The 23,811-nt window shown below is 31.0% G+C and overlaps 1 protein-coding gene across 5 annotated transcripts in view; it reads right to left on the bottom strand.

Annotated features, from left to right (window-relative positions):
* Positions 1-23,811, bottom strand: part of LOC131844583 (protein sickie) — a 161,985-nt gene that overhangs the window by 21,264 nt on the left and 116,910 nt on the right. For 4 of the 5 annotated variants that reach the window (XM_059193496.1, XM_059193497.1, XM_059193499.1 and 1 more), the window contains 5 exons: positions 23,212-23,403; positions 21,809-21,912; positions 21,236-21,364; positions 20,571-20,653; positions 19,467-19,541 (listed from right to left, as the gene is read on the bottom strand). In XM_059193496.1, coding sequence (XP_059049479.1) covers positions 19,467-19,541; positions 20,571-20,653; positions 21,236-21,364; positions 21,809-21,912; positions 23,212-23,403 — 583 coding nt within the window. The remainder of the gene's footprint in view (positions 1-19,466; positions 19,542-20,570; positions 20,654-21,235; positions 21,365-21,808; positions 21,913-23,211; positions 23,404-23,811) is intronic. The other variant, XM_059193500.1, reaches the window with a different exon arrangement.

Raw genomic sequence — 23,811 nt, 5'->3', positions numbered from 1 at the left:
GCTGATAAACCAGTAATACATTCGCAGCATTTATGTGGTCTTTTTACAATATGTGGCTTATAGTCTGCGCTAAATGAGTGTCTATAATTCAGACGTTTAGAAAAACCGTTTGTTTCGCTTACGGATCTTTTAAAACCATTTCTGTCATTTTGTAATGGCATTCTAGGTATTTGTTGTACTTGACTAATAATCGAATCGTCGTTGAAACCCACATGATCTCCAGTTAATGGAGTATTCGGTTCAGAATGATAACCAATCTTATTTCTTTGTAAGCTTCCATAAAAATTTTCATGTACTCCAGATTTTAGATTAATAAATTTAGGTCTACGTAAATTTAATGTTGCATATTTTTGTGGTGAACGATGAAATTTAGATTTGTTTGGCAAATCTTTGAGTACATCTTCTGTGTCTGTGGATGGTATCGTAGAATTGTCACTATAACTAGATATAGGACGGTCATTATCAGTTAGGTACGAGGAAGATTCCGAGCAATTATCTCGGTCACTATGACTTCTTCTATAGTCAGCGGATGAACCAGTGGCTTCGGTACGTATGGAATGTTGCTCTGCACTATCTTGATTAGCTATGTGATAGTCATGAGTTTGTCTTTCTCCGTTACTTAAGGTTGTAATATTATATTTCTCTAGTTCTCTTATGTGTATATCTTGTTCGGCGGATTCTAAACTCTTCAAACGTCTGCGTGGTTTGGTGTTTATAGAATCGTAGCATATTTCTTGCTTGCCGTTCACATATTTTACCGGAGAACTTCGTTTTGAATGTGGCGGCGAAACTTTTGCGTAAATTGGTTCCGTGAAGCTAAGACGCGATGGCTTATCCGTATATGCGTTATTTGCTGATGCATTGCTTACATATTGCACATTATTACTGTTACTTAAAAAGTTATTCTTCGACGGTCTTTGTAATGTAAAATATTCTGAATGCCGTTGAGGTAGATTAGATATATGATTAGGTTCAACAAGACTTCTAATCTTAATTCGACTTCTAGGTGCACGAATGGTAGCAAATCCATCATGTATCGGCGAACCGTGATAATTTGTAGATGTAGTCACGGCCATATCACTATCTTCTCATGTCATTCACTTCGAACATTTTCATAGCTTCAAGTCATACACTTTCACGACCATTTCAAATAGCACTAAGCGTACATTAGAAGATATCAGTATAATATAACCACCACCATGCATCCTCTATCCTATTATTGAGAAAGCGTAAAATTGTAAAATATGCTCTAGTGCCTTGCATTTATGGAGCCGCCGACAATAATTGAAAATATGTAATGGAAAATATTCAAACTAAAGCAATAGTCAAATTTATAATATAAATGTATTATAAATATCATAGTTTTGAGCATTACACAGAGCAGATTAATTTTATAGAAATAAAACTCTTGACCCATAAATACAGCAGTACATACTGTGGATTATGCTTTTTATTGTAGGTACTCTTCTTGAACTGAATTTAACAGACACCACTTGACAAACACATGGCTGTCTAATATTTTCAAATAAACTACCCTTAATGTAATACGTATTCTAATCTAAATGTAACCATATCTTTTACATGTAAGTAACCTGTAGCTATTAAAGTTATTATTAGAAATTTTATACGTATATCGTGACTTGTTTGAAGAATATACAAGAATTTTCCCTTGCTAAGTGTTTCAATTATATATTATTTGACACCGCTTAAAAATAAACGATTTGAAGAATACGGCATGTGTTAATGTCTTTACCGGTCATGCATAAGTTCAAGAACACAGTGAATGTGAGCTTTCTAATTCAGGATTTTTACACGTTTATGACTATATCTGTCTGTGCGGAATTATAATTAGATATTTTTATATTTAAATTATACTTGGCTATGTCATAATATAAACATGAACAATAAAACACGTGCATCCGGTGATTGTTATAAATAGCAATAACTAACGTTCACAAGTATATTTACATGTTACATTATGATCGCAAAAAATCGAATATGATATACAAACAAACCATCAATACTTTTGTTTCAAACAATTGTAATGCGGCTTTTACAGGATCACCGGACGAAATTGGTAGTACGTGCAGAGAGTACTTAAGGCCTTACGGAGCTAGTGAAGGCTAACTTCTGCCTGATAGATACAATTTCAATCTGCGGGCACCAGGTTCGAACCTCGGCTCAGCCCATCGTAATTTCTATACATAGTAATTTCCGTTTGAATGGAACAGGGGGTCGATCGGAGGGCTAAATATGTAAAAAGGAAACTAAAGTATCTGATGAATAGCTACTTGCAAATTTCTGTATTGCTTAACATTATTTTTATAGTACGTAAAATCCTAATGTAGTCATTTCGTTTCTTCGCATTACCAGAAAGGAAACGCAGTAAAAGACATAAGTGCAATAATATAAATTTTGTTGGGGATTTTAAACGTTGCTACCCTAAAAATACATAAATCTTGTATTACAATACAAGTCTTCGGTCAATACGTAATTGTTCAGACATCACCATTATATGCGAGCCTGTATGGCGTCTGTGGTTGACTCATTTTATTTCACGTTACATCATTTTACGTTTACTCTCCGCACCAAATTCTTAAGTCCATATGAAATACGATAATGTAATGCCAGCTAATGTTTATAAATGTGCAAGTCTGTCAGTCTGTTACCTATTCAAAGATATACTAGTGGACGGATCTGAATAAAAATTGTCGTACGAGGACACACGTAGGCCGCTTTATCTTAATAATAAGGTGATATCGCGGATAATAGTTAGTACTATATGAATTATATGGACTAAGGAATAATACGATAATAAATCTGTGTATATGACTAAAAATAATGATAAGTTTTCGAAAGAAAGTAAGCAAGTATCTACGTAGGTAACTATTTTGGAATATGGTATTTGAAATGCTTTTGCGAATTTCTTACTTATAAATCTTTAGTTACAAGAAAATATCAGTTATATAAATATAAGACTACGAATAAAAAATAACTAGAAACTTGACTTCTCCAATAGTGAAACGGTATCGTTTCGTTTGAAATTTGTACAAGTCTGTTGAATTATTTATACAGTCTCATGTAAAATTTTCAAAAAATCGATTTTTTTTTTTTCGATATTCTGAAAGTATACTATGTTGAGCGTGTACTGACGAGCCGGAAAAAAAAATATCAAATATTTACAAAGTTATAGCTAATACAGTGGAGCGGGCCGAAGTACGTATTGTCAAGTACGTAAATAAATAAATAAAAATACTTGGTGAAGATTTAAAACAGCATCTTTTACCAATATATCAAAATTTGTCCAATGATGATTTACTTGAGCGATGCCTTGGTGGTCATACGCAGAACGCGAACGAAAGTTTTAACGCTACAGTTTGGCGATTATCCCCAAAACACCTGCATTCCGGACTAAAAGTAGTCGAAATTTCAGCTTACATTGCTGCTGGGATATTTAATGAAGGTTATACTTCCGTATTAAAAATAATGAACCTTTTGAATCTGAATATTGGCACTTATGCTAAGATATTTGCGGATAGTACAGACGAGGAGCGAATAACCCGACAGAATCGTAAAAGCCTTTCAGAGACCAAAGATGCTCGTTCAGCTCGCAGACAACATCAAATAGATGAAAATCAACTTTTTGAGGAGGCAGAAGGGCTGTTATATGGCCCTGGAATTGCAAATTAGTCGGTAAGTAATTAATAATTCAGTAAAACTACTCATTTTCCTGTACTGAAACTTTAAACGCGATTATCTCGAAACTACTTTTTGAAAAACTGCTCGTGTTGTAGCTCAAAAAATTATTGACCGAATTGTTTGAAATTTGGTGAGGCTTTTCTCTACATTACTACCGGAAGGATAAACCTACAACTTCGGGTATTTCTGATTGATTACTTATTTTTTTTGGGGTCAAAAGGGTCAAAAAAATAGCCCAAAATCGTAATTTTTTTTTAAGGCTGATTTTATATTGGATTTTATCCTTTTCTTTTTAATTTTATAGGTTTATCCTTTCCGTTTATATGTCCTGAAATTAAAAAAATTTTTTTTTTGTGTTTCAGATCAATGGTTGATGAGTGACAAATGGAGCAGTTTCGGACCTCGCGTCAGAGGCAGCCTACAAGACATCATGCTGAGCCGCCATTTTGAATTAAAAAAAAAAAATCTTTTTTTGTAATCTTAAAATGTTTAATAAAGTTGTGTTAAAAGTTCTAAACAATTAAATTATTTTTTCACTGTAAAAAAAAAGATTACAAAAGACCGATTGATTTTTTAATTTTGAATCTAAATGAATTATCACTAAATTTTACACCACATGTATGACTTTTATCGTAGAAATAAAATACATTGCAGCATTAACTCTATATACCTACACAATAAAATCTTAGGAATAAGATTTTTTGAACGAATCGATACCGTATCTACCTATAGATAAAAATATACATATAATTATCATAATTGTATTTCGTGAAAATATACAATAAAATAAATCTAGAATAATAATAACACAAAATTATTTAATATTTAATTTATGCTCTAATATAAATAAGTATCGAATCAGTCATATATACGGGACATACCCACCTACCACAAATTATATGAGAGACGTCGTCGCCGTACAACCAAACGTCTCAGATCGTACAAGAGGGGGAAACCATCAGACCCTTTTGATCCTTGACAATGGTTCTCAAAGTGATTCAATACTACTAGCATAATAGGCAGAACTGAATTTAAAGATGGATTTACTTATTACTTACTTTACTTATTAGCACCTATCGAAAATTGGAAAATGTAATGAATACACATGTTGACATGAAATTCGTAACTCAAATACTGCACGCGTTTCATCAGTATAAGATAAGTTACCTATTGTTTCAGTCAGATTTCTTTCTTTACTGATAAAATTTAACTGTAACATAAAAGTTTGAGTTTGTAAGTCTAATGAAAATTTACCTGCGCTTTGGAAATAGATAGATTGGAGTTTATATAGAATTATTGTGCTTAATTAACTTTTGTAAAGCATTAAATTAAAATCAGTGTTTTGATACTTACTAGCACAATCCTAAATTAGGATTTGATAGTCTGTTTGAACAAAGTAGTAGTAACTACGTAAAACAAAAGTTTTATTCTTGATGGCATGATAATAAAGTTTAAGAGCCACTGCCCCTTGCATAAAGAGAAAGAGGGCAATATTGTTATTTGCCTCTCTCTTTCCTGCTAATGTGTAGTTTACGTCATGTCGTATCAACGACCTGTGCGTAGCCTTTGCTTACCGAGATCGTAATAGTCGGCCCAGTATAATATTTTCATTTCACGGTCATTTCGTAATATTACAATAAACTGAGTTAGAATTTACATTGACAGCTATAATAATATAAATATTGATTTATGATAGAGACACAGTAGCTTTGTTGATCAACAGTTTATTGATAGGAGCACGCTTCCGTGATTCCATAGCCTGGTTCAATAAGTAGATAAGTAAGTATAACATAGGACATAAGTTATGTCATGGAACATATACCAGTAGGTACTATTATATGTATTCAAAGTTTTGTTGTTAACTATATAGTTTCACTTTCTTTGTTATTTGTGGGTATTTTATATATTTTTCAATTATGCTTTGATTTATTATTTACAATCTAGATCCTAGACGCATATGATCACTATTAATTACAGTCGGTACAGACTATTCTGAAGTCAACATAATATTCATTGTCCGATATTTTTATTATAAGAATACCTAGTATTCTCATCGTGACTTAAACATAATAATTAGTAGTATATAAAGATATATATGAAATATATAATTTTATGTTTGTTTCTTTCTAATACAACCAACACAGCAGATGTCATCGATATAAAAAAATATATTTTGCCTAAATTAATTATAAACAAGTAAATAGACAAGTTTAACTATTTAGTTTCAATTAATGAAAATAAAAATACAGGTCAAGAAGAGCTATATAGGTACTTTGGAAATTTTATAATTACATAACATAGACACTATAAAGAGAGTAGAAACAAATACATGATTGGAACAAAGCAATTAGAAGTGAAAACTTGATAGGTGAGTATATCTCAGATAATTATTTGGAGATAAAAAAACTAGCAAGAGAATATAGTCAGTGCATAATGTACTTTCTCACTGTACACAAAAAATGTAAGTACGTGTTGTAAAGAGACCATGACCCTAACTAACGGTTCGCATACAAGATTAGATGCCGAGTCAGTCGATCATATGAGAATCGATAGTTCAACGAGCACTCACAGCATGATTGTTATCTGTATACAATATATCTTCTACCTATATAATATTATTTGAAATGCATTTTTCATGGATTTATATATAATTGATCACAATTTGTCATGTTAAGTAATAATTATAGTTTAAAGGTTTCAATCAACATAGTTACTTAATTTATTAATATACTGATATATATTTCTTCTATAAGTGTGTTTATAACTTATGCTAAACGACAGAACCCATGAAGATAAAATTGTATATGCACACAGGGTTCCTGGATGGTTTGAAAATGGTATTAGACCTGGTAAATAGTAAATAGTTCTTCTTTTTCGCGCAAGACGACGTAAATTATATATTTTTTATTAAAGTATGTATGACATATTAACACGAAAAAGGTAAATTATATGCTATGAATGTGGTAACATATTCTAGAATATAGCATAAATACAGCATTTCCAATTGTATCCATTCCAATTATTATTATATTGCTCACATCATTATACATTAGGTAGGTATAATACCTCTTATATAATAGCGTACGTAGTTAATGTACCATTCGTAGCTGGATATTACCGTAGTTATAATGCCGTAGGTATACTTAAGTTTATGGAGAAGGTTATAAAAAACTTGCTTGAGGACAAAATATTATCTTGATCACAAGTGGAATAACCTTCCAAAATAATTACGGAAGAATGCATGCCTACGGTGTTAACAGATTGTTTAAATAAAATATTTATAATCGTTTGAAGTACCTGTAAGTCTAGTCTAGTACCTAAAACTTATAGTAAATACTTGATTGTTATCAACTATAAAGTATAGAAATATGTATAAAAGAAAATACATAATTTTATTTAATTAGTTTGAAATTCTAAATTATAGAATTAAAATATTTCTTCCAATATTAGTTATATATCCAAGCATAATATAGAATATAATACTCTGAAATGATTTTTTTTTCTTTTAGAATTACATAGAATACGTAAGCAGGCATATTGTGAGATTAATAAACTTCATATTTACGCGTACAATTACAAGAAGTATACAAGAAATATAAATACCTACAAATATTACTATACAATATTGGCATACATGTAATCAAGCAATAAATCTTGTAGCAAAGGAGTACGCAATAAAATATGATGCGAATAACGATGATCTCAACTAGATAGTAAATAGATAATTATTATGCTCAGCAGATAAATAACAAGTTTCTCGTAAACATATGACGCTATATATTAAATACATCATTGATAGACCATCTGAATTTAAAAATAATAACTTAGTAATATGTAATATTATGTTATCTTTGGTAATATTATATGAAGTGATAACTACTAAACATTAATCCTCTAATGTTAACTAAGATATAGGAAAATACTGTAATATTAATGTAATACGGTACTGATTCAATTTTGCAAAAGATTTACGTAGATAAGAATGCGTGCCAGTAGCTAAAACCGAAAAACAACGGTTAAAGCAAAAGATCGAGGTTCAAGAGAGCATCTGTCGAACACATGGCTATATAAGGCGGTATAAAAGAACACTTGATGGGATAGACATTCGATATTGTATTCGAGGTGAACTTTAAAAATGGCGTCACCTACTTTAATTTCTTAATTACTGAAAATGCGGTCAAGGAACCTGGAAATGGTGGTTTATTCGATAGTACGCTGCAAATTATCTTGATATGCTCAACTAGGTTAAACTAACATTTAAAATAATCTTACTAAGGTCACCGGAACAATATAAGATTGATAAAATATATTCAAAAATATCTCTATTACCAGTATACAATACAAGTCAAATTCTGATTAACATAAATATGTGATTTCTACTACAACCGTCAAATTAAATCTCAGTGAAACGGAACTTATAGTTTTATATTTAATATATTTGAAAAACCAAACGTATGCCGTCGGCATAAGTATAAATATAATCAAATTAGAAATAGTAGAACCACTTATAAGTTTTCACTGATTCAAGATAATAATAATAAAAGTTATTATAATTTAGTTGATATTGTAAATAGAAATGTAAATCAAGAGCGAATATCTCAGACGAATATAACGACGGTTATAAACAAGCGAATTAACTGTGTGGGTTGGGCGCATTGTGTTTGCCTTGCCTGTATGAACATACGCCATGTCAGGAGTCACAGAAATGAGTTTTAAGGGCAACTGCGTGACCTCCGACCGTCTAGTCTATGTGCTATTGTCATGCTAATGATAAACACAACAGTACGTACCAATCATCCATGACGGAAACTTCACTATATTAAGTAGCTCTATATGCATGTAGCGAAGTAGCCCAAGTTCTAAAATAGTTTCGGTAATGCTCCTGAATCTAATTTTAATCTCAGTCTATTATTGCAGCACACACTCATTTACGCATACAAATATTGAATATTAGCGGTGAGTTGCAGTTACGTAAAAAAGTACAAAGTATTACATCTTTGTTATATTATTTTAACTGAGCAAAACTTTACGTCTGTAAGAAATGTTTTCTTATAATTCTTAGACAAATTCTTAAATTGTATAAATATAGTGTTAAAGAAACAAAAGCAATAACGTCACTCATATTTAATAAAGGTAGCGATAAGAAAGAAAACCATTAACGTAGACGATCTACATCCTATTAACAGTCGAGTTGAGTCATGAACTTTCTGACCACCGACACCGGTTCGCTCGCCAACGACGTTATCGTTTTTTCAGTTGAGTCAGCCGCGACCACCTCTTAATGATACCCGACTGTCGAGTATAGAGTTTATTGAAACTCAAGCTTGATCCCTTACTTATCCCTGTTTAAGTAAGCAAGCTACTGTACGCTTCCTGGCTAGATACGAGAATCTGTTTTGTAGAGCTTCCTTTCGCGCTTCAGTTCAGGATAATGTATAACCATACTTAAGGAAGTGCCCACTACCAACGCATTATGAGATGCTCTTCGTGTATTATATTTTTATACGCACGTGGGATTGTATGATTTTATAGTATATTTTACTGTAGATAAAAAGTTACATTTTTTTATTATAGGATATAACTTTAAAAATATGACTCCGCCCACACAGAAGTTAAATGTACTTATGCTTCTTGGGATGGATGAATCTAGATTCGCAATTCGCCAAGGTCGAACTGGCCGTTGGTGACGCAACAGTTGTTATACAAGTTTAAAACGTACGTAATTCATTGATAAATCCTCCGCAAAGGTCAAACCGCCAAGGATGTATACATGAGCTTTATTACCGCAATTAATAATAAGATGCTATGTAAACAGTTTCAAATCTATACATATAATAATTCTGTTTTGTGAAAGATCATATCCTAATTAGCTTCTAGCGTAATTTGATACTGAGAAAATACGTCATAAATTAAAATGTCAATTGTGATATGTATTGCAATATTGCATTTGGTTTCGAATTACCGGCTTTCCATCTCATATTTCGTATGAATTGAATTTAAAATATCGTGGCTATAGAGTACTTCGAAACAAGTTTCGATTGTCTTTAAATGGCTAAGATTGCGTAGTTAGAACTACACAAGTTACTTGTAGGTACTTAATACAAGAACACATTAGAAACGGTCAATAAATACACCAGTCATGACAATGTGGTAGCAATTACGAATGAATGGAATACATAAGGCTACATAAATTGAAGTTGGGTTTTATAATTACACTCACTCGGTATAGGTAATACCAGTATACATGTGGATCTAATAACGTATTTCTAATATATTGCATCATATTGATACACATCTGAATGAATTCTGTACAGATAATATCAAATATGATATCTACTTATCGTTAATAACAAATGCTATTAATATCACTATATTTACATAGAACATTTATTCCCGTGTATCTTATCAATATTTAGGTACTAATACAATACTACTAATTTTCAAAATTAATTTCCAAATCATATTTTATATACAGTACAATTTGTGATTTAATAGAAATCTCTAATCTGAAGTCTGAATTTAATTAACTCTAATATAATATAGAATGGTAATTAAATTTGCAGTAACAACAATACATAAAAATCATATACTTTCAAAAATAATTTTGGATTTCTAGAAATTCTAGAATAATTTACGAGTTTATTTATATTTAATTGAGTTTATTTTATTTATAATATAAAAAGAATATGAGTTAGTTGTGTACATGGGTTGAGTATTTGGGGTATACCAACATACTGATTTGATTTATTTATCTATATTATTACAGAGCCTGTATATTCATGTTGGTCCACTATTAATTTGTATTCGACATTGTTCCGAACGATTTCTATCCTTTTCCGTTCATTAGGTGCAAAATTAGTTACATAATCATATAACTTCTTATACGATATTTCCTTCCTATAATCATAAAGAATACTGGTTCTGTTTCCGATTGCTATAAATACACTGTTATTTACATACTGTCTGTCTTACTTCAGTGATTTGTAACAACCTTCAAAAGTAACTGAAACCATTATAATAATATATAGATATACAAAAGGATTTGTATAAAATTACTACCCCAGGATGATAGGACAACTTAATATTGTTAGCGAGTATTTCCTTAAAAATATTTAATTTTGTAGTATGCAATATAAAGAAATGCCAAAGTAAATAAAAATAAGTAGAGTATTTAATTTACATAACATCCAAGTGAAATAATTTTTAAAATAAGAAGTATTGAATCTAAAAAGCTATACAAATAATAATTTACTTTAGAAGAATAACGTTCTACTAAACACATAAGTGATGACTTAGCTTACTTTATTAGACGACCTGTATGGTGAACAAATCCCATTATAGGTGTGTAAAGTTAGAGCATATTGTAATGTTCAGTTGAACACAAGAAAGCACCTGAAAGGCCAGAAAGACTGAAGTAACTTTATATGTATTTTACGAGTTCACAGTCTTTGTTCCGGTACACGCTGTTTTCGTGTGCGCCCAAACTGTATAAAACATTAAAGGTTCTGTTGTTAGTCGTAAAATGACTATTATAACTATTACTGAGAACGCTGTCTATAAAAATAGGTACCAATATATTTTTAAAACGGTTGTCATTCTATTCTTACAAAACAATAATGTTAATTATCCGTCAGAAAGGACAATTCAAAACGAATTCAAAGCATTTATTTATTAATATGAAGACAATTTACTAGGCCATTTAGCTTATTGAACGAATAAATAATGCAGGGGCGCTAGAGATCCCTGGCCAGTCTTCGTATGAATTAACCTCAATTGACAGTACCGAGGAGGCGCTTCGCTGATTGAAGACTGTCTACTCGCACTGTTAGCAAATATTACTTACGGGTTTGATATTTGAATAATACTTATAAGTATTTGAAGCAGTGAATACAATATCGGAAGTTAACCATGCGCGTTTACGTATCAAATTGGCAATATGTAAGCACCACGCGATAAGGAATACAAATTTTCATCTACAAGATATGGTAACTCTATTGATAACAAAAAGAATGCGATAAACAAATACTATTCATGACAATTTAACAATAACATTCTCTTTTACTCAATAGAGATCTGAAAAGAGAATTAGGGAAATATAAAAAATCTAATCAATTTTACAACGCATTACTTGTCAGCAAGTTCAGTCTGACATGGCCAGATGATGCCATACAAGGAGTGAATCCACAAATGGTATATGATTAATGAGAAAAAAAACATAGCTTTACAGCATAAGCACCATCCGGTACCGGTAATGGGGATCTTTTGAACTGTTTCTTTCACTTCTCGGAAGAGTTACTACGAGCTTATTATCTTTGATGTACTGATAGGTTAAGTAGAACATCATACATGAATGTGTTTGTATTACGCCTAGTGTTTGAGTTAGATTACTCCAAATTGTATAGGGATGCTGTAAGCGTCGCCACAAAGTTGCGTAATTAGGACGTGAACCATTGTCAAGCTTGTCTTGATACCGCGACGTATCATGTTGATGTAACTGCTGTGTCTACTGCGTAGCGTAGTGACAGATCTTTGTCACGAACAGACGCTACTAGTTACCGCAAACTACCTACCTTTGATACTGTCTTTACGTCCAAGGTAATGTTTGTTTAAGTTTTAGAAGTCATTAAGAGATATTAATATTTAGGCATGATATTTTTAATAACAAAATATAGTTATTCAAGGCGAGGAAGATAAGAAACATAGAAATGATAAAGAAATTGATGAACACTATTAGAATATATGTATAATTCTAACAAATTTCATCAGTTTCTTTAGAAATTGTTGCTCTATCATTGATTATTCCAGTTTTATAATACAGAGGACAGAATTAAATGTCTACAAGGACAAAATGTAAAAACTAACAATTATAAACATTATAAGAATTTTTATAATGTCTATTAATTATATAAATATAAACTCATAAAAAACTTAGCTACCAGACGCAGGATTTGATTTAATAAACTTATCTCATAATATACCACTGCTGTTTGTAAAATTATATATAAAGGAAGTAATCTAAAAAGAGTATTCTCATAAAATGCATCTGCATTTAAAGTAAAGAAACTACCTAGTTAGTATAAAGAAAAAGCAGCGACTTATAGTATCATCGTAAAATACATCAAACGTGTGATATTAAACGTTTGACCCCAAATAAAACCAGATTCGTTTGAACAAATTCACGGAGGGTCGAGTTTGTTTGCTTTTATTGCTAGTTATCTTGTTTCGAACGATACTTATAAATTAGCAAGTTTCACTAAAATGCCTTTTAGGAAGACGAATCAGTATGTACATGTTAATAAATAGGAATGGCGTGAATTTCGATTTACAATTCCATTGTAGTAGAGACCTACCGCACCTACAGAAACTTGTTACTTCATTCATTCATTATGAATAATATTTACAATAGATTACCAACAAGATCTGCAGAAAGAGATCTTACAAACATGTCATAAAAAAGGGACGCAACAGTTACCTGCTCCCTATAGTTTAGTAATTTTCGAGTTAACCGATACAAACTGACATACATCAGTTGAAATTTCAGTTTGTTTGGTAAATCAATGTTAATATATTTATTTTAAAGTAAAAAAAGGAACACCAATACGCCTATGAAAGTTATCCATTACATATTTTTTCAATTGTGCATATAATTTTAAGTAATGACTCCACAAAAATACATAGTTTGATCGACCAAATAAGGGTTACCAAAATCAAATTATACCCGGATGTCTTGGTAACAAAACAACAAATGATAATCAAACGTGTTTAACTCATATGAACGTATATGTATGTCTTAAAAAAAAATAACTCTAGTTGAAACAAAATACAGTTGCAAGGCACTATAGCACAGATAATCACGAAAATAACTTCACATTAATCACAATTTGATTCACAAGCACAGTTTGCTTATAGGGGCGATGTAACCAACGTGTTTAAAAGCGCGGAATAAAACACGGAACGTCCGTCCCACTACGAGTTTCAACACATACTGGTTCGTGGTTCCGTTGGTTCGGTCTAACTTCATTGGTCTGTGACCAAGTGTATTAAATTAAACTGAGTCACGGAACCCCAAGGAACCCGGATCACTGATCGATCCTATAGTTTACGATCTATAAGGGCGAGTAAAAAAGCGTACGGAGAACCGTGGTCAGTAATAGTATTAAAACGGAAATGTGATAATTTTTTTTATTGAAAACCTTATGGAATTTTAATCTTTTCTAATGAATTATAAACTGCTCTATATTTTCGTGATTTAAAAAAAGTTATGATTGTATTATAGTACGATCAGTAACTAGGGAAGAACACATTATCACGCGAGGCATTTGTTGCGCAAACGGCAAGCACTTCTAAAGATTTATGGGCCAGAGACTCGAGTTACATTTGATAACGTCTCTGCGCACATGCGGCGACCATACAAAGACGGTACCAACTTTTTGTTTAACAGCTAGACAAACAAACGACAATAATTTATTCGTGATATGTTTGTCCCATATCTGGATGGCAACGAAAACAAACAAGTCTAAAACGATAACGGGTTTACACCTTTATACAGAACTACGTACTCTATTAAAATTGTGTCAATAGTAAATGATAAATAAAATGATAAAGAACTCAAAACGGTAGGTTATAGAACCCACGTCAATCCCATTATCGATTATTGAATTAAATTGACGGTCTATACTATATAAATATTAGTCTCGTGAATGAATTTTAGAATTACAATATATAATATTTTATCATATTTATTTTCCGATGTCAATTTTCATAATCATGTTTTAATATCAATAAATAGTATCTATCTATCATTAATCTAAACTTGCTATATTTAACATCCATAACGATAACTTTCCATACTGTATGTGTATATGACTGAATCACACTTACATATAGACGAAGTTTAATTTATTATTATCAATTTCCTCCTTTTCATCAATAACTACCTGAATGTCAACAATGAAGTAAAATCTTAAGCGATGATGCACAAATGCTTTGTTTTGTTCTGTTAATGTTGGCATAGTTCCAGAACAAGACTCAGTTGCAGGCGCATAGTGGTTTTGCCAAACATCAACTCTACTGCGAAGCTCGTTAGTCAAGACGTAAACAATCCACACAACTTGGAACAAAATTAAATATGCACAAAATAAATTTAAATAATTGTAAGCGATGAGGTGTGTAATTTGGAATTGAAAATAAGGAAATTGTAAATGTGAAGGTTGGATAGAGATTGTTTTCTATCAGCATATAATTTTTGGAGTAAATCTTTTATTATTTTTTAAAAGCCTTAAATCAAATAATATTTTATATCTATTTAAATAAGCTGAAAACACGCACAACGGCCCGAATGAGAGGCCAATTGCGGAAAATGGAGTCCAACCTACAAATAAGCTGAAAGATATTTATCATTTTAATATAATTACGTGTGGTTATTGCACCTTTACTATTTATTAAACAGGACAGAGTGTTATAAGTTCTTGTAGCCCTACTAAAATGGAATAGACTCTGGCAAAATCAGTTAAATATTAAGGAATATATCGAGTAATTTATACAAAACGACATAATATATAATTTAATGACTCAACTTTTAATCAGTAGTCTAAAAAGAACTGTGTTCTTTACATATTTTTAGAACAGACATATTTTTGTTCTACGAATAGTGCAATAAAAATATAATTCGGCATAGACCACTAATAAATTACCTGGTTTATTTTTATACCAAATTATATTTTTGTGTAATAATTTAAACAACAGCAGTGAAAGTGCTTCATAAATGTAGAGGTTACAACCGCTAACTTATCATAAATGAGTGGAGGACGATTTGATAAAGTTCCAAAAATAAATTGACAACCAATAACACTCAAAAGGAAGCAACAATAAATGGAGGCCTCAATTCAGATCGCCATTCAAAATAATTGGTAGTTCATATTGTAACCGTCAAGACAAGCGGGTCGACATGGCAATATGATTTGATGTTAATATACAAGTAAACAAGAGTAAAAACTTGTATAAATTGATTTCTAATGACTGTAATTAACAGAAATTATTACTGGTGTATCTTAATGTAAAAAGGAAATAGCGATCTAGATGATCCATCCAGGTGACATAAAAAGTACTTATTTAGTCACGGAAATAAACCTTATTTCAAAGAACTAAACTGTGTATTGATACAGAAAGAGGAGGGTCCTGCGGTCAAACGTAGCGTTCCAAAACTAAACAATAGCAATGCAAGAAAGACGGACGCATAGTCCCATGTTGAATTATTTATGGCGGCGAAGTTTACCGAGCAGTAAATTAAATGAACAAAACCTGATATGTACTTAGAAAACGTTTCGTTTTCTTTGTTCTTTTTTTGCTCAATAAAAGAATTGAATGTGCAAGTCAACATTAGAAAGAATTATTTCGTTGAAACTTTATTAAAGGGATTGAATCGAATTGTCGGATCATTGAATATATGAGCACACTTAAAGACTTCTGTTTTCTGTAGAAAAAGAAACTCCACTCTTCTTTATCTCTATAATTTAACAACTTCACTTGTATTGTACAAGTTTTGTAATAAGTTTTAATTAAAACTAATGCTATTAATTAGCAATGATTCTAAACTCTTAATAGATCTTCCCAATACATGATCTATATACATATATAACAAAAATATCCAAAAAGATATGGCTACCTTGTTTATCTTAGTAAATCTGTTTCCATATATAGATATATAGTAAGTAGAACACGTCATTTCAGCAGTACAGCTTTCAAGTTAACTGAAGAACTAAGCGTACTTTTGTAGCGTCTGCTTTATTAGACATCGGCTACTGACCTTTTCTCCCACTCTATGGCATTGTCAACCTTATATTGATCTTAATAACAAAGTATGTCACATAAATATAATATATTTATGATTACTATTAGGTAGTATAAAACAAAGTTGCTGTCGTTGTCTGTCCTTATGTATACTTAAATCTTTAAAACTACGCAACGGATTTTGTAGCGGTTTTTTTTTCATTGATAAGAGTGATTCAACAGAAAGGTTTATATATATATATATATATATATATATATATATAATACAAATTCACCCGTACGAAACCGGGGCGAGTAGCTAGTAATGTATAAATATTATTATATAGGAGTTTAATTAAACAGGCATATGAAATCAATCTACAAAATAACAAATATTACAGTTTACAAACAAAATATTAGAAAATATACAAAATACTCGAAGTTAACATCATATTACACATACTTGAAGACAATACTGTTGTCGAAATATTAATATTATCTATTTTAATAAGAGCATTGTTTGCAAGTGAGAATCGATTTGGTTGAACTCTTCGATAAATGAAATATTAAGTCTTAAGTCTGTTTTCACTAAAAGCTTCTTAGAAATCTAAGTCAAAATTATTGTTATGTTGAATATATAGATGAAGTTATTTAATATTCAGTATTACAACGATTTTGAACTACGTTGTAGTTAAAAAGATATCTACTACTATTTCGTATTCTGACGAAGTGTAAGTAGAAACTATATATTTTAGAATATGTATACTTATATATCTCCGATGTAAGGAAATATGTCTCCATGACCATGACAGATCTACGGTAGGACCATAGCTTTACTTAACATCGTATTCGCGGATAGCACAGAGGCAGTTGGCGTTTGGCATACATTCCTATGCCAGATATGGGAGCGAAACGAGCGACCCAGTGTCTCACGGTCATTCGGTACGTTACTATTATTTACTGACCCTTAGGTTGTAACATTTCATATCAACTTTCTTGCGTTCACCAAACTGGGGTCTACGAGATATGGTTACAGTGTTTATGGGATAATTTATAGTCGACAGTTCTTGAAACGTTAAGGTTGTAATAAGAAGTATGGTAGAGTATCTACTTATTTATCTATTCTTGAACTTACTTTAGTTGCTAGATTCAGCTTTGTCTGCGTGAAATATAACCTCATTTCTATGGAATCTATTTCGTGTACTACATAAAAAGTTTCACTTAAAATGCTATTCATTCCATAGTACCTCTTAGATTTTATGTCGTAATATCAGTGATAGCATTTCTCTACTAATAATACTATAGTCTCTGTCTGGCTCGGTTGGTTAAAAGAATGGCTGGTTGTTATAGTACAACGTACAAGAAAATATGAACAATAAATCACCAATTTCATATTGGTGATCCAGTTTTAGCATAGATTTAGATACATAAATAATATACACCTACTGTGATAATATATTTTGAGAATAAAAACCTATATTCTTATCTTCGATTCAATTTTATAATGAAAAATTTGTTTCGTATAACCTGAAAGTCATTTTTGTATTAATTTCAACACATTTTAGGTATGTAACCTAAGAGCTTATACACATGTATGTCAAACAAAATAGGCCTAAAAAAGCGTTTAATATTTTAATTGTAGAATATGACTAATGTACGCATACCCTATAATAATGATATAAAATGAATTTGTATTTGGATAACGGAAATAGAAAATGTGATTAGAAAAAGAAAGTGAAAGCTTAATAAAACTTGTTATTGAAGCTAGTCTTGTCAACTACAATTACGAAACAACAGCGTAATAGAATATAATATGAGATATCCACATTGTTCCGAATCTGTAGTCGAATAAGCATCTGTAGATAGTTAAACACAATAAGTATATTTGATAGCTTACAAGCTGGTAAGCAGACATTATTTTGTCTACGACAGTGGTGTCAAGTTACAACGTTGTGGGCTGTTAGCTGCTGTTTAAACTAGTTATTCACGCTTCAACCAGTCACGCAATGTCATGTTGACAAATTATAATTCTCACATTTCATTAGTCGATATACCTACCTTCTTACATCAAGCCAGATTCTTATTTTAAGCTGGATGTAATTAATAAGGAACGGATAATATTACGGAATCTTCTTTAGTCGATATACCTACCTTCTTAATTCCATAGATAACTATTAAGGTGGAGTTAAAGTACAAAAATCATTACGTATAATAAAACAATAAAGCAATAACTGCATGTCTGTCTGATTTTGTATTTGTGTGCTAAGGTTGTCACATGAACTGAAATTTTGACAGTGATGTCATAATATTATGGCTCTACAAATATCCTATGTCTAAGAAAAACTGAGATAATTACCCCTCAAAGGGGTAAATAAAATTTATGATAATTTTTAATACACCACCTACAATGTTTTCATTTGTTTATATAACAAAAAATGGCGTTGTATACATGCTTTATTTGTTATTGTCTTTCCATTATCCACACATGGCGTTTATCACAGAATAAAAGCTAAAATACAGAGCCAGGTTTGGATTAGTACTATAAAAGAACATTTACAAAACTTTTACTATAAAACGTTCTGAGTAAGTTCGAAATAAACAGAAATCAATGGAACAAATATTCGCCCGCTTAGTCTAACTACACCTTTAAATTATGGAGTAGAGCTTTAACTGTAGTCGACTTTTTTCAATATTTTACTTATAGAAACACTGTTATAAGGTACCTTATAAATGCAAATACAATAAATGTAACGTAAGTAATAGTAAGTTAATTACGTAAGTTTTACTTATGTAAATAGAATAGAATAAAATAACAGGTGTAAATGTGGCTTTACAACAAATAACAACTTAAATAGTATATAGCAGGTAGCTTTCGAAATGTCCAATATATCGTACCATTTGGTTTGAAATGATCTCACTAATCACCTTTGTATTCCGAGAAATGGAAATGAACTGATAGAATGAGAACGAATAGATAACAAATTATGACTATCACTTACGTTAGTAGTCAACTGTGTAGTCAGCGTATGTACTTTTTCTTTAGCATCTGCGAGCTCACGTCTTAATTTCCGGACCTGTTTAAATATAAATTACAATGTTTCCATATTTATTTTTGAAAAATACAAATGTTATAAAATTGATTATACATTGGTTGATTATATTTATTGATTATACATAGGTTCGTCTAGTACGGGGTACTAGACGAACCTGTGTCGTAGGAGTCCACAAATAAAAAAAATCTTAAAATCATAAGACCCAAAGGAAAGAAGATATTTTAATTTGATTTAATAAAAACATTGCAGATCCTTCTTGAAGTTTTTTTGATAAGAATATACCTGCATAATCCATAAAATTCAGACAAATTTCTACACTGTTAACATTCCTATTAAATTCTTGATTTTAGTGTGTAATATCTAATAATACAGAACTCCTAAACATTTCTTAATTATAACGGTCTTAAGGTATAAGCAAATGTTAAGAATTTAAAAAGGCGCTTATCTTACTATAACACCATTACTCTAGTATTTAAAAAATATGTAGTATTACATAAACAAATATTCGGTAAGAATATATCGGTCTCGGTGGTCTAGCGGTTTAGAAACAGCCTTACTTCCGAACGCCTCGGTTTAGATTCTCGCACGATACAAACACAATTTGTAGTCATAAGTAAGATTGTTTGTATAGGTCTGGGTACTTTCTATTTATATTATAATATATATACAACTACAGAAAAATAATATAAATATTTCTATCAGTTTAAGACTCACAATACAAGATTTTAGTTTGGGACAAGACAGCTCCTAGACTAGATTGAATTAAACGATTTTACTATGAGTATAAACAATATATTAAAAACAAGATGACCCACGCATTTTAGTCTGCGTCAGATTTTAACCGTTATTGCGACATTTTTCATTGCAGTTCCGCTCCTATTAATTATAGTGTGATATTGTGTAGGCCTTCCTCGTTAAATGGATTAACAGTAAAAGAGTTTTTATTAAACTTTAACGAGTTTGGATGTTCGGGGTAGCTTAACCTGTTTATAAGTATGTGTATAAATGGCAAAATTTAAATATTATTTGAGAAAATATAAGCTAGCTTACCTCATGAGCTTGTCTCTCCTCAGAGCCAGCCCCTGCCGCTAGTGATGACGCGGTTGACACCAGCGATGCAGTTGACCCATGCACTAAATCATAATAATATTATTAACTTTATGGTATAAATTTAGATTGTTATACAGTTTTGATATTTTTTAAATAATCAATTTATTAAGTCAAATAATTATGGTATAACATCTACTCGTATAATCTTAGGTATAATAGCAACGAAAGACAATTTATTTGTCATGATAAAGATACATAGTCTAGAAAAAGTATAAATGACTATTTCGAAAATAGTAAGCACCTTGGTGTTGGAAACTAGAATAATTGACAATAGATGGGTAAGTAAGGAACGAAAAGTTAAAAAGTAACAAATACACAGCATAATAAGGTTTTCAGCAGAATACTACAATAATCTTCTGATATTAGGAAGTAAATATAAACCGCGTGCTTCATTACCTGATACAAATAGGTTAAATTTAATCTAAAATTAAAAGCCGAAGCACATTGCTAATTATTTACAATTATTTCACGATACAAAAATTTTGCAAATTTATCATAGAGTTTATTGTTTTTGTTTTGAATTCTATACTTCCTTATAGTATATAAATCACTATTTGATATTTCCTGTCATATAAAATCTTAAATTACATCTATTATCTACGTACCATCGTCATTTTTCTTGGGGTAGTGATGGGAATGTCTTGGTGTGTGCATCACATTGCCGGGCTGGTGGGTGGGGCTTAGGGCTGATCTCGGGGAAGGTGAAGGTGGTTCCGATACACCATAGTTTAGACCTATAAGTTCATCTATATATAAATTCAAGCTTATTTTTAGATAATTGTTAATTTAACAAGCGCCTGTTAATAAAATTAAGCAATATTCTTTTATAACAGGTTTCTTTGCTAATCAAATAATAAAGTGGGATATTTATAGTTTATATATATATGTGTATATATCGATCATTTAATATATTACTAAAAAACCTTCATATTTTTTTGGGGAAAAAATAAAATTATTTTGTATCGTCTCAAAAGGTTAAAGCTTATGAAGCTTACAGCAATAAATTCAAATTATGTATTGGTGGCAGCTTGAATAGGATTATAGATCAATATTACAGACATCAATAACATTTACAAATAATATTACCTTAGCAATGTTATTCGGGAGCAGGCAGACTCATTCGTAATACCTACTAATTACAAATAATAAAAGACAATTACAATACAATAAAATCTTACCTTGTCCTGGTCCATATTGAACAGGTAAACAATAATATGGTTCATAATCGCTCTCTGACGATCGTTGTAGCATTGATGGGTATAATTTCTCGGATTTAGTGGATCTGTAATTACAGTTCATTTTAATATACTTCGCCAGCAACAACTATTGTTCCACATTACAACATGGCACAGTATAAAAATAATATATAGCATAATATCGACAAAAGCCTAACTGAAAATAATGATTCATTGTACTTAGCACTTATAATGACTGTGGTGATTTTAGAAACAATAATAATAAAGAGAAAATTAATTGACAAATAAAACTTTGTGAACACGATTGTGCGTTGTTTTGCAAAATACGTCGAATAATTTCGAAAAACAAACAGTAATAAATGATCAAATATGGTACTGTTCTATATGTATAACAAATATATGTTTATTATAAACGTATAAGTGACAGAAAGCCGTGCCATGTTTAAATCATGCATTTGCTTTGTACGTTGTAGTGAAGCGTGCCACCTCGAAGCTAAAACATGAGCAAACTTCCAACCTTTGTATGGCATACCTTGGGAAAGTCCTATCTCTGAGGTAGCTAAAAATTTAACCAACAGGTTTTCAAATATATGTTACATAATATGTAAGATTATAATAATAATGAGAAGCTTGGACGAACATATTTTATATAATATATTACAAAAGCATAAATATATTACGAAATAGGATATGTAATATGTATGAGAAGATAATGATAAGGATAAATGATAACGTTTAACATCATTCACCATGACGGTAGAAAAAAAAATCCCTTTACTTATATTTTCATTAAGAAAATCTGCCTGTAAATACCTCATACGATATGTAATAATTATAAAAATTGTTGCTACGGTATCAAAATCTCAGGCCTACCATGACCTTCATTCAATATTATTTTTACATTTTATTATCTTTCACGGTAATATATTAAATAGGAGTATAGCCTACATCCTCACGTTCCTAAACTTGTTCACATACTCATTATAACAATGATATAATAGTCCCTATGTTATATTCTATAGTGTGATCTATAGAAACTATCATATAATTATTTAAAAGTTTTTAAGTATGTGATTAACGGTAACCACAAAGTATATGGCGTACCAATTATATCCAATCCAAAGTTCTAATAAAAGTATCATCCAATTGCTAAATGTGAATAATACCGTGTTCAGACAAGGAACCAGATCGAAAAACTGACTTCAAACGTATTATTATGAATAAATAAAAAGCTACTAATCAGATCACGAAAAGTAAATTGAGAACCTCCTTTGACAGTGACTCGGTTGAAGTTGAAAAACGTTTATTGTGCGAAAATAACTGAATAAATCGTAAAAAAATATCTATCTGCGATTTAAATGTCTGTCTACGCAAGCTCGACCCACCTAATGCTGTTGCTCCTGTTAAGTCTGGAGCCCTGAACGTCTCGGTGCATGATGAGCTTATTGTGTGTGAGTGAGCTGCGGTGGTGTGAGTTAGGGGAGGAGGTGTGGTTGTGCGCCTGCGCAGAGTGCAGCGACGTGAGCGACTCCATCGACTCGCCCTCCGAGAGCCGTCCGCTCGCAGAGTATGTATTGCTGAAATGGGGGAACATGATGATGGATCGTACAGGCCAGTTGTAAAGTTGAAAGGAATAACGATCTTTATATATATTATGTTTTGTAATTATATCATTTAAAAAAATACTACGTGTAGGTTACAAAAATAGGCTACAGTTGCTAGATTATTTTTTAGCAAAAAAGCAGCGTATACTCTACAGTATTAGAAGTTTTATTTTCCTTATTATATAACTAATGTAACTAATAATTATATATATTTTTAATAAAATATGTATGTATACAATTGATACTCTAGAATTAAACTTAATTTTGTAATGCTAACCAACATTTATTTAAAAAAAGAAACAGGTAAATTTATTTCTCGGAGATTAGTCTGCTTTCTAAATAAGCAGTAAAATTAAAACATATGAATATTCAAAACTGCTT

This window comes from Achroia grisella, unplaced genomic scaffold (genome assembly GCF_030625045.1).
Source record: "Achroia grisella isolate CSIRO2021 unplaced genomic scaffold, CSIRO_AGI_Agris_v1 utg402, whole genome shotgun sequence".
NCBI lineage: Eukaryota > Metazoa > Arthropoda > Insecta > Lepidoptera > Pyralidae > Achroia > Achroia grisella.
The sequence above is the reverse complement of the archived record's forward strand: the minus strand, read 5'-3'. Positions and strand labels throughout refer to the sequence as shown.